This window comes from Sabethes cyaneus, chromosome 2, assembly GCF_943734655.1.
Source record: "Sabethes cyaneus chromosome 2, idSabCyanKW18_F2, whole genome shotgun sequence".
In the NCBI taxonomy this organism is placed as follows: domain Eukaryota; kingdom Metazoa; phylum Arthropoda; class Insecta; order Diptera; family Culicidae; genus Sabethes; species Sabethes cyaneus.
The window spans coordinates 101,887,145-101,903,734 of NC_071354.1; the positions used below are offsets into that span (position 1 = coordinate 101,887,145).

Sequence of the window (16,590 nt, forward strand, 5' to 3'; positions counted from 1 at the left end):
GGTCAGGTGTAAAGATATTCTCACTGTGTTCTGCAGATGCAAATGGGGCGGATCACACGGTGAGTGCTTATGGATCAAAAGATGGCGGGTTCAATTCCCGAAAAACAAAGACATGCATTTTTAAGCAGCTAGCTTTAATTATACGAATTAAAGTTATTCGAAATTAAAAATATCGCGTTTGAAACTTTTCACAGCAAAAATAAAAAAGGCTGCGCTCCATTTTTTTTTTAAATTTGAAAATAGATTTTTTTGGAGGCATAAAGGTTGATGAAGCGTTGATTAAGCGACCGGAAAAGCAGATTGCAAAACTATTTCTCGTTCTAAAAATAGAACTGACAGCATTGCGCAAATTGGCTATTAAAGAGCGCAAGAAAGTTTCTCTTAAGCTTCATTGCAGCTTCAAAAGCAGCTATTAATTAGCCTGAAGCTTAATAAAATCACCAGATTTAGATGTTTAATAGCTGAAAAAAGGTTTTTATTTCTAAATATAAACCATAGATCAGCCACAGGTTGAATAAAATCAGCTATAAAAGCGTTTGATCAGCCTGAAATTGTTACTTGGGTTCCTTGCAATTTGCAATACATTGTTTCACTACATTAGGAAAATTAAAAAAATGAACTTTTTCCCGATTCTCACATTTTTTCTCACATTTGAGTGAATCTTATTTTAGCGTACGTGCTGGAATGTTGCTAGTTTCCAGTTGTTCCTAAGTTCGTTCCTTTTCTGCGAGCGCGGTCTCACACAAACCCACATGCACGCAGCACCAATGCTTGTTATGCTTAACGAATCGATCGGATGACGTTTATGCTTCGTGCTTTAATTCATGCTGCATCAGTCTGGGTTAGGTCGCTGTTGAATACGCGAGTGTTTTTCCTTTGGTCCGCATTTGGCTTTACGGGCTGTATTCTGCGTACGTGTGTTGTGTTGTTTTCTACTGTTGTTATTCGCATTCTTTTCTATCGTGGTAACCTGAACAGAAGTGAAGAAAGAAGAAGAAAAAACGTCAGGTTCGATATTCGCTGCTATCATGTTTTCATTAATTTTGTTCTAAAGTTGATAATTTGAAGGAAAAAATAGTGTCCAGCTTGAAGAGCCGATTGTGTGCTATGCAATGATCAAATTTACAACCATTTGTGAGCAGTGGTTGATGCAGAAAAGTTAAACTTAAAAGTGAATGCTGCGATTTGCGTGCGTGAATCATAACAAAAGTGGCATAAAAATTCCATCGGATTTTTTCGGATCTCTTCCGTGTGGTACCTGCAGGCTGCAGATCGGAGGCTGTAGTCTGTTGAGTTTGTTTCTCTCCTGCTTGGTGCTACGTCTATTGCTATAGCTTGTGCTACTGTTTGCTGAAGATAAATAATTATTGTTACAAAGTGTTCGAATACATATTATGAACATTTACACAAGTGTTGCCAGGTCTGATAGTGGAGCATGTCCTTTTATCTGGTGGAATTTTCGTTTGCATTACATTCTTACGTTGCAAAACCTAGTGTGTACCCATTTGAGTTTGCTGCAGATTCTTTTTTCGTCTAATCAGCAGTGTTCTTTTTCGATTGAAAGCATTGATTAGCTGTTCATGATTATTTTATTGATCAAATAAAATTTTTACTAGTAACATAAGCATGAGCTTGATGTTTGTTTGTACTTTGTCCTAGTTTCGTGTGTTTTTCCCATAAGGGGCATTTACGAGATCACCAAGAATCAATGTCTTGAGTTTGCTCCAGTGCATTGCTTCATCTCATGAATAGCGTCCAACCTTTCGTACAATTATGGATAGGTTGTATTTTACGCCTGTCACAAATTCGCTATATTTTTAATTTAATCTGATTCAATAAATTATCCGGTAATTAAATTGGCCCAAGTACCGCTAATGTTTCCCTAAACACTATATTTAATCCATTAATCGGTTAATCACAACCAACTAGAACACCGTAAGACGTATAATTTAAACAATTAAAAATCGTGACCGTACTGTAACTGTCAAAACCACCTGCGTGATGTTGATGTTTGATTTTTTTGAAGTATTATTTTTATAAAAATCCTTATTCCTGAAAGGTTGCGGTACATGATTAGATAGATGTCAAATAATTTATTGGTAATAGAACACCTACAGTTGTTTAAGCATTTACAGTGCACGGACGCAGCAAACTCAAAACTTATAACAACAAACATTCGGACGACATTACGATTTTTTGGACGGTTCTGTGCCAACACAAGTGAATATTGAAATCGAGCGTCGTTACCGTCGCTTTCAAGTGAGTGCGAGCTTTTAAGCAAATAGTGAAACATTGAAGCCAAAACTAGAAAATGGAAAACCATATGTTAATGTGTGTTGGAAAGATTGAGTGAACCTCTTTTGGGCTAAAAATCCGGTCCGCTGCCAACAAGCAAGGTAGTTTGAGGCGATGGCGTAAGTAAACTCAGGAAAGGCCTGATAAGATAAGCACAATCACCTAAGACCATCACCGTGGCCGTCGTCATTGTCAGGCACATTGAGTGCTCAATGAGCTGAAGCTGTTGTTGAGTGGTGTAAATATAAATAGTTGAAAAATTTGTGTCTTGCCGTAAGAAATACGCAGAAAGAAGTCCCAAAACGATGGTGATAGGAAAACTGCAACCGTTGGAATTTACGGACTGTCTGCTGGACAGTCCGGAGTTCCGCGAAAATTTAAATCAACATGAAAAAGAGCTGGAGAAAACAAGTCAGCAAATTAAACGGATCATCAAGGAAGTGAAGGACTTGTTAGCTGCCGCCAAAAGTAAGTTATCACATAAATAATTTACGTTTTATACCCCATTTACCACATTGGATTTAAAAGGAAAACTATTTTAGCGAGTCATGAAACTTTTTATGCGCAATGTGTAACTTTTTTATTGTTAAGCTAACAAAGTCATTTATGAACTTAATCGTAGTGCCTCAGATGCGCCGTTATCTGAAAGTTCATCTATCAAGATCGGTTTTGCTGTGACAAAACGATTTTTATTCGGTCTGTTTTCGCCAATGCGAAAGGTGCGAAATTGAGCGAGTGATCATAGTACAAACAAAGTTTTGGTGACATCATCCTTTTTCTGCTGTTGTATGTAAATGATATATATATATATTCACTGCTCCAAAATTGGCAAAAGGCAAAGTAAGCAAGTTCGATCGTGACCTCTTTCCACTTCCCAAGCATTTGATTGGTTGTTCCAATAAAAAGTTGTTTAGCAATCAGTGTTTAATTGTCGCGTCCTATAGCTGCTGCTTGTCTTCCATCGGGTTTGACACTGTTTGTCGAATCGGTTGGATGCTGATTCAGCGTCGCTGGCATACGCAAATTTCTTGTCCAGTAAGACCACAGTGGATAAGCTTAGAGTCTGGGCATTCACACCATCGCCGCCAGTGTTGATTGCACGCTCCTTTCACGCCTTCATTCTGTGCGGCTAATTTTGCCGTAAGCCACTGGAGAACTCGCTCGAAAACGTTGCTATCATGTGATTCTTTTTCGCTGTTTAACTGAAAACTGAGAATTTCTTGGAAAGCCAACGTTTATTCGTCTCTTGCTGTTCGCGTTTTCGATGAACCGTTGGCTGGCGGAAATCTTCTGTGAATTCCCGTTTAAGTCGCTATTCGGAACTGACCAGTCAGTGGCCGCGTGTTGCGGGTTGCTCATGCTCATGCTCCGAACCCGTAAAGAGCTCCGTTGCTTACAAGTTAGCCAACACGTTGGGCGGACACAGTTGACTTAGTTGAAATAATTGGCTTTAGATTTAAGAGACGTTTTAAATAGTTGTGGTGAATGAGATTAGATCTTGGGATAAGGCTGAAACCTTTGCATTTAGGATTTATGTGCTTATGTATTTATAGAAATCAATATGTACAATTGTCTAATTGATAGTTATAAATGCTAAAAGGTTGACTCCTGTGACATGTGACCTGTGAATTCTATTGGTATATTAACCTCAATTATATTACAAATGAAGTATACTGAAGTCGCTTTTTACGCGGTTTATTTTTTACGCGACTATTTTTACGCGAGTTTCGGAATTTACGTGGTTTTTTTCTACGCGAATTTTGGAATTTACGCGGTTGTGATTTACGCGGGACGTATCCTTCGCGTAAAAAGCGACTTGAGTAATTCATTTTCAAACGGAAGCGTATTTTCAGTTCATACCAAATATCTTATTTTAAAGTAGCGACTTTTTCTGAAACGATTCCTCTTAGGGTGTTGAAACTGTTAAAAGCAAATATGATTTATCTCAGCCAAGTCTATATTTTTCTCTTTCTGTTTTTATTGTATCAGTTGATTTCGGTCTGGGTTGACAGAAACTACAATGAGACTTGATATCAGTCGGATAATGTATGCGTAGACAATATTCGGAATCATGTTGGCTATTTAGCTGTAAAAAGAGCCTTTTTAGGTAATGGTAAAAATTTAGATAGTAAATCTTTTCCACATTGGTAAGTAATGTAATGAATCATTGAAGATAGCTTGTTTTGAAGTTACAATCACTTGCTGTTGGTGCTAGTGTATGTGGACTGGCGCCAGAAGCAAACAGCTGTTGCTTCAAAACTAGCTATATTAATTGATCCATTAAAAAGCATTTGCAATGCAACAGAGCATTCTGGAAGGTGTCTTCCAAAATGATGTTTTGCGATACAAACTCACCGCTGCACCATGATTACGAACATTCAAGATGCTTTTAGTAAAATACCTATAACAATCATGATGGTTTCTTGGTGGAGAATGTTCAATGCTCTTTGGACATTGGGTTGATTGCAGCAAGTGTCTCATTTTTTTAATTTAATTACATATATGTATGTATTAAAATTTAATAATAAAGAAGGTTTAAGCCAGAAAGCATATTAGTGTAAGTTTTCATTATAATAAAAAACTTTAAAAACGGAATAATGGTAATTGTAACGCAACTGATTGTCCAGCCGTCATTCTTCGTTTGATCGTCTCGTCAGGTAAATAAATAGTGAACTTTCTATAGAATTATTGTATGCGAAATTTTTTCCTCGATGATTTATAGTTCATCTCATTTCCGTTTCTCTTAGGGTTTTTTTACTAGACTACCGATGCAGACACTAGCGCTGTCGTAAAAGTTATACTACCACGGTGAACAATTTAATTACGTTTGGCATGACAAAAAGCTTGGGTTGACCCTTTGAAATTGAACGTACAACCGTTACGGACTTCGATTAAGCTTTTTTTGTTATATTAAAATGTATACACTGACTGATTTGAAGTGCACAATGCACGTGAGCATCGTAACTTTTTATTTGAATAAAGTTGGTTTTGTAAATATTTCTATATCTTGGTTCTTTGCGTATTTATTGTAGGTCACGGCTCACTAGAGACAACAGATAATAGTGAATTAAATATTAGGCTGTCCGGAATAAAGTCGCGAGTTTCTCTGTTTGACGACGATTAGCTGGGCCGATCGGGTTTTGTGTGATGTATGTGATGTTTATATTACTGTTCGAATTTACGTGCCTTGCGGTAATTGTTTGTCTCATCGACTGACACACTGAGGTCGGTACACATACAGTATGGCGACGCAAAGTGAATCATCGCATTTGTACTTTGTTTTTCAATGTAACTGAAAAAAAGCGACTGCGCCGACAGTTGAACGCCCAACGGCACGGCGATTGAGCATATGGAATGAAATGATAAACCTCTATTATGAGTTTCATCTAATTGCTATATAAGCCTACTTTCTTTTGTTCGCAGCACGAACTGATCTGTAGCATCAAGACATGCGATTATTTTGTACCTTTTGATCCAAACAACTGTAGGTTCTCCGAACAGAGGAAGCTAGCCTCATCGCGTTTACATACCGATGAAGAAGTGCACGCATCTCACACACCATTAGATGTGAGAAGCCAAGCGGATGAATGAATTGTTCCAATGAATGGATGAATGAACGATCGGAAGGGCTTAAGAAGCTGCCACTGTGGGTGTTGAGGATCAGTGTAGAAAGGAGAAAATGTCACGACCGATTTTGCTAGATGATGGTTGTCTGTTGTATCACGCCTCTAACCGACCGACCGAACGTGGAAATATCGCACTTTATGTTAAATAGGTACCGATTAATATTGTGAATGAAAATATTTGCGTGACAGAATGTTATTATTATCTACGGGAACACCGGTTGATTTATAGGATACAAATTCTCGTCGAAAATTAGATTTTCTCCTTGTTCTATTTTAGTTTAGGCTTTGGTTTCAGGTATCAGGTATCAGCATCTTTGGCTCGAGCAGCACGTTCCTCACAATCATGTGGAAGATTTGTGCCTTGCCCATCTTGCCCGTGTCATCATTTACCTGATGCGGACGGGAAGGAAAACAGGAGGAATAGGAAGGGGTGGATGAGGAATTTGGACAAACACAAACATATATATACCGAGAGATTTTTGTACCCCCGAGGGGATACTGCAATCCTTGGTAGTTAACTTATCAAAAGTACACCCCCTGGGGGGTATACTCATGATAAATAAGGCGTGGTACACAAATTACGTAACGCAAAAAATCCTGATTTTTTACCCCCTCCCTCCCCTATGTAACGGTAAGTAACGCTTGGCATAACCCCCCCATTAAATTACGTAACGTTGGCCAAACCCCCTCCCCGCTTGGCATTGAAAAAAATTCACATAAATCGTATAATTTTAATAAATTGAACAAAATCATGTTAAAAACAACAATCAGGCACTAATCCATGTTGAGGTTAATTGGTTTTCAACCATAACATTGTGTCGCCAGTAATAAATTGGACTTCCGGAAAAACGGCAAACGATTTTTCTTCCGTACCATACATTAAACCTAGTGTCGGAAGTAGTGCGCTATAGCAAATGAGACGTGCTATACAGCACACTACTTCCGACGCTAGGTTTTATGTACGGTACGGAAGAAAAATCGTTTGCCGTTTTTTCAGAAGTTCAATTTTGTCCTGAATACACAATATTTGTAAATGTAGTAGGATCGTCTTCATCAGCTACAAACTGGAATTTTGAATTTGAATCTCCATCAGTCTAAATCAACTCACTGTTTCACACCATCAACACGTCCTTTCTTCGTTTTGCAGCTGTTTTTTGGTATTCATAATTTTGTTACGTAACTATTCTTCGGACTCCCCCTCCCCCCTATGTAACAAAAAGTAACGCAAACTTGACCCCCCTCCCTCCCCTCCAAGCGTTACGTAATTTGTGTACGAAGCCTAAGAGCTTATAGCTCAATACCGCTTTCGGTAAGGAACATCAAAATGTCTCGTAATTTTAGTTTCCTAAAATCCGATTCATTTAAGACGTAGGATCCAAAGATCCTATGACGCAATTGTGCTACTGCAGGACAGTTGCAAATTACGTGATATGGTGTACCGTAGTCGGATTCACATAAATTACAATGAAACGATTCAGCTCGCTGAATCGTAGCCATATGATAATTTAGTCTGCAGTGACCAGTCAGTGATCTGACAAGAATACTGCAATTTACCTTTGAGTGTTGCAAAAGAAATTTCGCAACCTTCTCACAAGGCTTAACAATGAAACTTTTCGTTTGACGACAAATTTCAAGATTTTCCCAATAACGTACATGTTCAGATGAAAACCAAGATCGAATCTTTTGTTTTATCCAACATGCCGCAATTGGTAAAGCAGGTTCCGGTCCGAAAACCGACTTTTCTGCTCCAGATCTTGCTAGTTCATCAGCCCATTCATTTCCGGTTATACCAGAATGGCCAGGAACCCAAACCAGATGAACGGCATTTAGAATGCTTAGTTCTTCTAATTGGGTGTGGCAGGCGATGACTGTTTTAGATTTAGAATTAGCCGCACAAAGGGCTTTTATAGCGGCTTGACTGTCAAAACAGAAGTAGATAATCTTGCCTATCAGTTCTTTCTGAAGTGCAAACTGAGCTCCGCACATAATTGCAAAGATTTCAGCTTGAAAAACGGTGCAGTAACTACCCAACGAATAGGATTCCTCCAATTCCAGCTCACGGCAGTAAACACCAGCACCCGCGCGACCTTCGTACAAGGAACCATCGGTATAACAGACCACATAGTCGGAAATTTTCCTTTCCATGTAGCCTGACATCCAATCCTCTCTAGGAGGAAAGTCACTTGAGAAAGTCCTATACGGGAAAGTACGCATGAGCGTTACATCGCTAGGAGCAAGGGCAAACTTGTCCTCAGCAACAATTTGCGACCACAGTCGAGTATGACCAGTGGAACCGTCCACAGACTGCCAAAGGCCAATCGCGTGTAGTCGATAAGCACATATTAGTGCCTCTTGCTTCAGGTGGAAGTGTAGAGGTTTAATATTGAAAATAGCTTCTAGGGCGGCAGTAGGAGTTGTAGTAAATGCACCAGACATTGCCATTAAACACATCCTTTGAAGATGGTTTAGCTTTATCTGGACAGTCACAACTTCCCCTCTCTGCCACCATACAAGACAACCATACGCCAGTATTGGTCTGACAACGACCGTGTATAACCAGTGTATGTATTTGGGTTTAAGCCCCCAAGAGTTGCCAATTGCTCGTCTACATTGCCCAAAGGCCATGCACGCTTTTTTAATTCGGAAATCAATATTTGTGGACCAGTCAAGCTTGGAGTTGAGAATCAACCCCACGTACTTCACTTCGTTCACAACATCAACATCCGAATCGTAAAAGCGCAGAGCGCGAGCTCCATTGGTATTTCTACGTCTTGAAAATAAGATTATAGATGTTTTGCTCGGATTTACCGAAAGTGCAGTTTCTCGGCACCACGTTTCTACGACACGTAGTGCCTGCTGCATTAAGTCAAATAATGTGCTTATGCACTTTCCAACTACTAGGATGAGATAGTCATCCGCAAAACCATATGACGGATAGCCTAGACCATTGAGTTTCCTCAATAGACCGTCCGCCACAAGGTTCCATAAAAGAGGCGAGAGAACGCCACCTTGTGGACATCCACAAACACTTTGCTTCCAAATGCTTGCTTGCCGTAAGGACGAAAAAAGCAATCGGTTACTAAGCATTTGTTCTATCCACTTTATGATTATTGAAGGCACATTATGATAACGAGCAGCCTCCAAAATGGAAGCGAAAGATACGTTATCAAACGCGCCTTTAATATCCAAAAAAGTTCCTAAGCAAGATTCCTTTTGTGAAAAAGCAACCTCAATTTTATCCACCACATCATGTAATAAAGTGGTTGTAGACTTGCCACTTTGATAAGCATGCTGTGCTGAATGAAGAGGAACTTCTACTAAGCTTGTTTCGCGGATGTGGTGATCAACAATCCGCTCAAGTGATTTAAGCAAGAAAGACGTTAGACTGATTGGTCTAAAACTTTTGGCTTGCTCGTATGTCGCGCGTCCACCTTTAGGAATAAACTTAATGGTTATTTCACGCCATTGAGTTGGGATGTACCCAATAGCAATACTACACACAAACATCCTTCTCAGAATGTGTTTGAAGTACTTGAATCCTTTTTGCAGTAGAATAGGGTATATTCCATCTGTTCCAGGAGATTTGTATGGAGAGAAGCTGTTCACGGCCCACTCAATCGCTTCAGTTGTGACAAGTCTCCGAGCAAAAGCCCATGAGTCTAAGCCACCTAAAACGATTTCTGGATCGTTTCGAACTTCAGGTTCCACACAGCCCGGAAAGTGACTATAAAAGAGACATTCCAGGATTTCATTGTCATTCGAACAGTATACACCGTTCGAACTTCGAATGTTATTAACCTGATAATCTTTCGATTTTGACAGTATTTTATTAAGTCGACTTGCCTCGCCGAAACTGGAAACGTTGCTACAGAACCTGTGCCAGCTCGTGCGTGCTGAAGATCGTAAAGCCTTTGCATAGGCTTTCCGGGCCTGCTTGAAAGGCTCCACGCCATCCCTCCGACGTCTATTCCAGGCTCTCCTGCATCGTTTCTTTAGTTCCGCGAGATGAGAGTTCCACCATGGTGTTCCTCTAGTCGTTTTAATAGGTTTTAGTGGGCAAGCTACTTCAAAAGCTTCCGCAATAAAAGATGTTGTGACATCTACAGCCACATCCAAGTCGATCGATGACTCAATCGTCGGTTCGAATCCTTGAAATTTCGTCGCCAGTTCCTCCTCAAAGAGTTCCCAGTCAGAAAATCTCGGATTGCGAAATGTTGCAGCGTTCAAGGAGACACCCAAATGATCAAAATATATAAAGCAATGATCAGATATTGGTGTCTCATTTGAAACATGCCATTGTGCCAACTCATGACTGATCCTGTTAGAGCAGAGTGTTATATCTAACACTTCCTCTCTACCAGCTCGTATGAAAGTTGGACAATTGCCAATGTTGAGTATTCCAAGGTTGGTACTACTCAAATATTCCATCAAATTAGAGCCTCTCAGATTGATATCCGAGCTGCCCCAAATGATGTGATGGGCATTGGCATCACTGCCTACAATGAGCGGAAGCCCACTAGATTGGCAGTATCTCACCACATTTCTGAAATCGTCGCTGGGAGACGGTTCATCGTGTGGTAAGTATGCAGAACAGTAGACATAGCGCCTATGGACATCATCCACGACGAGTTCTACTGTGACTGCACAAATATCTCGAGTAGTCAACTCAGAGATAAGGCATGCACTAATTGACCTATGCAACAATATGCATGTCCTGGGCATCAAACGAGGATTTGTCATACCAGTTTTGCTGAAAACAGCAAAGTTCTGGTTTCCAATATCCGTCGAATGAAAGTACCCCTTGCGAAAATATGGCTCCTGGACCAATGCGATGGTGACAGAGCCATTAAAAAGTTTTTCGCATAAATACAAATTTGCTGCCCGTTTGTGTTGAAGATTTATTTGTGCGACTCTAACTATTTGACTAGCGGAGTATATGCACAAACAATCTCCAACACAGATCAGACAGCAAATTGTAAGCGAAGCCAATTAAGTTGGCCAGAACGCACTTGGCGTAAAACCCATAAGGGAAATTGGGCAGGACTACTATGCTGTTCCCACGAAACGCAAGGGACAACAAAGATCGACCGTACCAGAGCCCCGCATGGCACAGTAGGGGCAAGATGCCCAAAGCACTCCGTTCGCGACTGGCATGTTTTCACCCCTCCAGCCATTCAGTCATCGGCACGGAGATAGACCTTGACTTAGGGACACCTGATTTGCCGACTCCCGGCAGGATCAGGTCCCGTGGCTCAATTTTTGCCCAAACGTACAATTCGGCACCAACCGCCAAAGGGCGTAAGTGCAGATTGTGTAAAACAGACCGATTAAGAGTCTCTTTCTCTCTCTCTCTGTGCTAAGCCAGCTGAGAAAATAACTCTCTCCCGGTGTGCTCACACCCCGCAGCCGCGCCCTCCGAAAATCCTGCGCCGAACTGCATGATTAGGTAGCCGGAAACCACACGGCGAGTGTTCCACCTTCTCTGTCTGCATACGACAACCAAAGTTGCGTACCACCAGGTGCGCAACTTTGGCTACCGTACCCCAGCCGGCACCTCATGGAGGTAGAGATAGGAGTTAGAAAACAGAGGTGATATATTTGCACAATGTTCACTCATTTGCCAGCCAAAATGTGACAGAATGTTATTATTATCTACGGGAACACCGGTTGATTTATAGGATACAAATTCTCGTCGAAAATCGAAAGTCGAAAGGCGCATTGCTTGAAATATGAATTATGAAAGTATGTATGACGTTGAATTAATTCATCTTAAATTTCTCATTCTCAATCATCGTGCAGGTACTTTCAATCAGTACATTATTCCGCGCACTCAATGTTCCTTTAACATTACTTTTACTTACTTAGGTGTCCATGTCCGCCGGTCCGGCAGAACAAAGAGATGAAATCAGAGCTCTCCACTGTTGAAAGTTACCAGCCATAGCTTTTACCTGTCGTCAGGACAGGTTCTCATCTACAACCCGGACGTCGTTGGCTAAGCTGCGTCGCCTTGGGCCTCTGGGTCTACCTTTTCTACGCGGCCTTTGCGGATTCCAATCTAGTGCTTCTCTACGGATCCCGTTTGCTCCTTTCCTCAAGGTGTGTCCGATCCACTTTCACCTACGTTCACGAATTTCTGGGGCTATCGGCCGTCGATGACACCGACGATGGAGTTCCTCATTGGATATCCAGTTATCAGGCCACCAAGCACGAATGATGTATCGCAGGCACCGGTTAATGAATACCTGCAGTTGTTGCGTTGTCTCCGCTGAGACGCAGGCATACAGCAGTACGGATTTAACGTTTGAATTAAAGATTCGGGGTTTCGTACGTAGAGTGATCTGGTTTGAGCGCCAAATGTTTCGCAGACCTGCAAAGGCACCCCTGGCCTTCCTGATCCGTGTGGCTATATCAGTCTTGGTACCACCATCGGGCGTTGTCTGGCTACCAAGATATTGAAAGGCGGCTACCTGCTCAACTTGTTGTCTTGCTACTGTGAAGTTGGTGGAATTGTCAGTGTAGTGAACCCATAGACTTAGTTTTCGTTACATTGACTGTGAGACCTGCTGCCTGGGAGCTCTCGGAGAGGTCATCTAACTTGCTCTGCATATCGTTTCGGCGTTGTGCGCACAAGACAATGTCGTCGGCTAGGTAGAGTTCATTTAGCTGCTCCATCGTTAGAGGATTCCAAGGCAATCCTCGATTTGGTCTACTGTCAATTGCCCCTACTAATATCTCATCCACAACGATGAGAAACAGAAGCGGTGATAAAATACAGCCCTGTCTCACGCCAGCAGTAACCCTTATGGGGTCGGACAAGACGCCGTCGTGCAACACCTTGCACGAGAACGCCTCGTACTGAGCCTCGATGATATGGACTTGCTTATCTGGATTTCCTCTACGCCCAAGTGCGCCCCAGATGTTTTCGTGATTGAGTCGGTTGAACGCCATTTCAACGAACACCAGCAGAAGAGAGTCCTGGAATTCGTTGATCTGCTCCAATATAGTGCGGAGCGTTGTGATATGGTCTACACATGATCGGCCAGTACGGAATCCAGCTTGCTGCCGCCGGAGAGTAGGGTCGATCTTCTCCTGGATCCGGTTGAGGATAACCTTACAGAGTACTTTGAGAGTAATACAGAGCAACGTGATGCTACGCCAGTTACCGCATTCAGTTAGGTCTCCTTTCTTAGGGACTTTGACCAATATGCCCTGCATCCACTCCACCGGAAAAGTTGCGGTTTCCCAAATATTGCTGAAAAGCTGATACATCATCTGGGCGGACAAAGATGGGTCAGCTTTGAGCATTTCGGTTGAAATACGATCTATCCCTGGCGCTCTATTGGATTTCATACTCTTGATGGCTGCTACAATTTCATCCAGCGATGACGCATCCGAGTTCACGCGATTGATTCCACGAACTGTAGGCGTCATACGCTGCTGGTTTTGTTGGTCTCTGACATTTGAAACTCGGAAGAGTTGTTCAAAATGTTCAGTCCATCGCTTAAGCTGTTCTGTACGGTCAGTCAATAGCTGACCAGCGCTGTCCTTCAGCGACATCTTTGTATTCATCCTGGCACCACTAAGGCGGCGAGAAATATCGTACAACAAACGGATATCACCATTGGCGGCGGCGGTTTCTCCTTGTTCGGCTAGGGAGTTGGTCCAGGCTCTCTTGTCCCGCCTACAAGCAGTTCTGTGCCCTCTCCAGTTCGGCGTATCGTTAACGGGCAGCTGTCTTAGCCGATCTGGTCCGCGCTCGCTCAATGCCGACTTCTCTCCGCTCGTCGATCTTCCTCCAAGTTTCATCCGAAATCCACTCCCTCCGCCCGCTGCGCGCTTTGCCGAGGGTTTCATCACTGGTCGTGATGAAGGCGTTCTTGATGGCGGTCCATTGCTCTTCGACGGTTCCACCAGGTGGCAACTCCGAGGCTCATTTTCGGTAACTTTTTTGTGTTCTGGTACAGTAGGCTGTTAACCTAAGGTCCTTATCCCGCTGATGGGGCTGCCATCTTAATGTGGGCGAGAGTTACTGTGCCCCTTTTCCTGTTAGCATACGACTACCGAATTTGCGTACCCCAGCCGGCACCTCGTGGAGGTAGAAATAGGAGTTAATGAACAGAGGTCATGGAATGCACATATTCACCCTTTGCCAGTCTGAGTCTTTGCTTTGCTATCCATAAAAGCCGTCCTTATTATCATCGTCGTTTTCTAGGTGTGGGCTGTGCCGGTTGATACTACTAACGTCGGAGAAGGGGTCTACCATCCGCGACTTACACATACGGTTATTGCTTACTCGAATAATCCCTAGCGATGGATTTATTCTACTCCGACAGAGATTTCTCCGGCGATGGAATATCTCCCGACTCCGATACCGAATCCGAATTGACTTCTTCAGCTACTTGCATTGTGTCCAACTAGTCGATGCCGGATCGCTGCTCGTTTCTCCATTTACGTTGCAGCTCCGACAGAATTTGCGTCACTGCTCCGCCAACGGAATTCCAAGTGGCCTCTTCTCGGCACATTTCGGTGACAATATTCTCCGCGTAAAGAGTGGGCATCTCTCTTCGCGCTGCCTCGAATCTAGGACAGTCGAACACTACATGTTCTGGTGTTTCATCCGCGTTTCTACACTCCGGACAAAGGGGTGACCTTGCATGTCCGAGCCGATATAGATACTGTCTACCGTTTACGGCCGTGTGCCACTGTGATTGCCACTTGATCATTGACTCCAATCGCACCAGTTTTCTTATGCTTCTGGTTTACTTACGCCTGTAGCACTTGCTGTGCTCCTCCAGGGTTACGTCGATGGGAATCAACCCGGCGATAACGCATACTGCCTCCAACGAGATAGTCCTGTACGCACTTGCGACCCTCATTGCCATGAGTCTGAACGTACCGTTCAACTTCGTTCGATTTCGTTTAGTATTTAATGCTGCAATCCAAGCGGGACCACCGTACCTAAGTATCGACGAGAATACACTGTCCAGCAAGCGTCTTCTACTACTCCTTGGTCCTGAGTTGCTCGGCATTACCCCAGCAAGTGCATTAGTGGCCTTCGCCGCCTTCTCGCAAGCGTGATCAACGTATTTCAGGTATTTCAGCCTCCGCTGCGAGACTATGATATGATTTTCGACGGTGATTTGTGCCGGCTGGACTGCTTTATGGTTACTATGGTTACTTACTTAGGCTTATACAAATTTGGAAAAAAGTTTATGTCCTGGTCTCGAAAAATTGTTCAAGGGGGGGGGGGCAAGAAAAAAATAATTAACTCAAACCTTCAATAACTAAACAAAGGAGAAGAAACCAGTGTTTATTCATCCAGATTAATAAAAGTTTAATACAAAAAAGTTGACAGTACTTAAATTTTAGTCCAAACCAAAACAACTTTCAAAATTTTTTGATCCAAGCACATAATGTATTCTGCTAGAGATGAATCAACTTGTAAATAGTGGATTGCTAAAGGATCACCTTAGCGAGCCATAAATGTGTAACTTGACCTTCATTTGAATTTTGCTTTTTACTTGCATATCACTCGGATAGTTACCTTGTATTTTAGAATAATCCAAATCTGTGTCACTTACTAGTTCAGAACTCGGTAACCACGAAATAGTATCGGAATCTAATCTTCTCGTAAAAATGGCAATTTAGGTCCCTACAACTTTTTTACTTGGAACGCTTGCGCAATGCTACTGACATTTTTTAAGAAAAACAATCACTCACATCATTCACGTTTGAAACCGCTTGTTTCTTGGTCAACCTTTTAGTCATATGAATATCAGTCCATTCCTAAGCTGATGCTAGTTCTCAACAATAACGTGTTTATCTTTGATATATTAAGGATGCAAACGCACCACGCATCAGAAGCGATTGTCATTGTTTGACTAATAGCATTAGTCCAGTCCGGTGCTGCACTTCGGATGAAGTGCAGTACTGCGCTGGGAGCTGTTTTTCAAATATCAGGGTTTCCAACAGCCCTCTGTCGAAGAACCTTGAACTTTAATTGAAAAATGCCGGACATCGGCATAACAGGTGTTTCGAGTCTTTTTTCTGTGCCACAGAATCGACATACATAAATCACCTTGCAGTTTCCCTATAAGCTTCAAATGATAGCGGTTTGGACAATGTCCTGTTATAAGATCAGTATAAATGCTTAGATCTTTCTTCGAAAGCTTTAGGATTTTACGAATCATTGAAATGTTTGGAGAGATAAACTGTTTCGACTGCCTAGCAATGAAAGTGTTATTCCAATTTAATTCCACTTTCGCACATTTCCATACTAAAACTCCATTTTTTAAGCAGAAGCAGATAAAACTAAATATAAAAGCCATATAACTTAACATGACTTGATTTGATGGAATGGTCGGGGCCACCGTTAATCCCAATGGTAATCACAACATGACAATAGTCTGAAAAGATTCGAACAGTTCAGTGACATCCTTTCTGCATGCGTCCAATGCATGGTAAAAAATTGTATCTTGAAGTTTTTCGTCCCTTACATCCAAAATTAGGGTAGGTACGTGGACAAAACTGAATAAAACGATCAATTTGGAGCCCTGAAAGCACCGAAAGGTGATGTTCCGGAGTGTGTAATTTGTTGTATTTCTATTTTATTCTTATCTACTACCTATGACAGCAAATATCTCCGTCAAAAGTTTCAAAAATTTCACTA

The 16,590-nt window shown here is 42.0% G+C and overlaps 1 protein-coding gene across 7 annotated transcripts in view; it reads left to right on the top strand.

Annotated features, from left to right (window-relative positions):
- Positions 1 to 836: 836 nt before the first annotated feature.
- LOC128733564 (rho GTPase-activating protein Graf) overlaps positions 837 to 16,590 on the top strand; it is a 105,826-nt gene continuing 90,072 nt past the window's right edge. Inside the window, exons 1-2 of one of the 7 annotated variants that reach the window (XM_053827228.1) lie at positions 837 to 911; positions 2,118 to 2,763. In XM_053827228.1, coding sequence (XP_053683203.1) covers positions 2,601 to 2,763 — 163 coding nt within the window. In that variant the 5' untranslated portion in view covers positions 837 to 911; positions 2,118 to 2,600. Of the gene's footprint in view, positions 1,009 to 1,174; positions 1,190 to 2,059; positions 2,764 to 16,590 lie in introns of those variants that run through there. The other 6 variants (XM_053827225.1, XM_053827223.1, XM_053827227.1 and 3 more) reach the window with 6 other exon arrangements.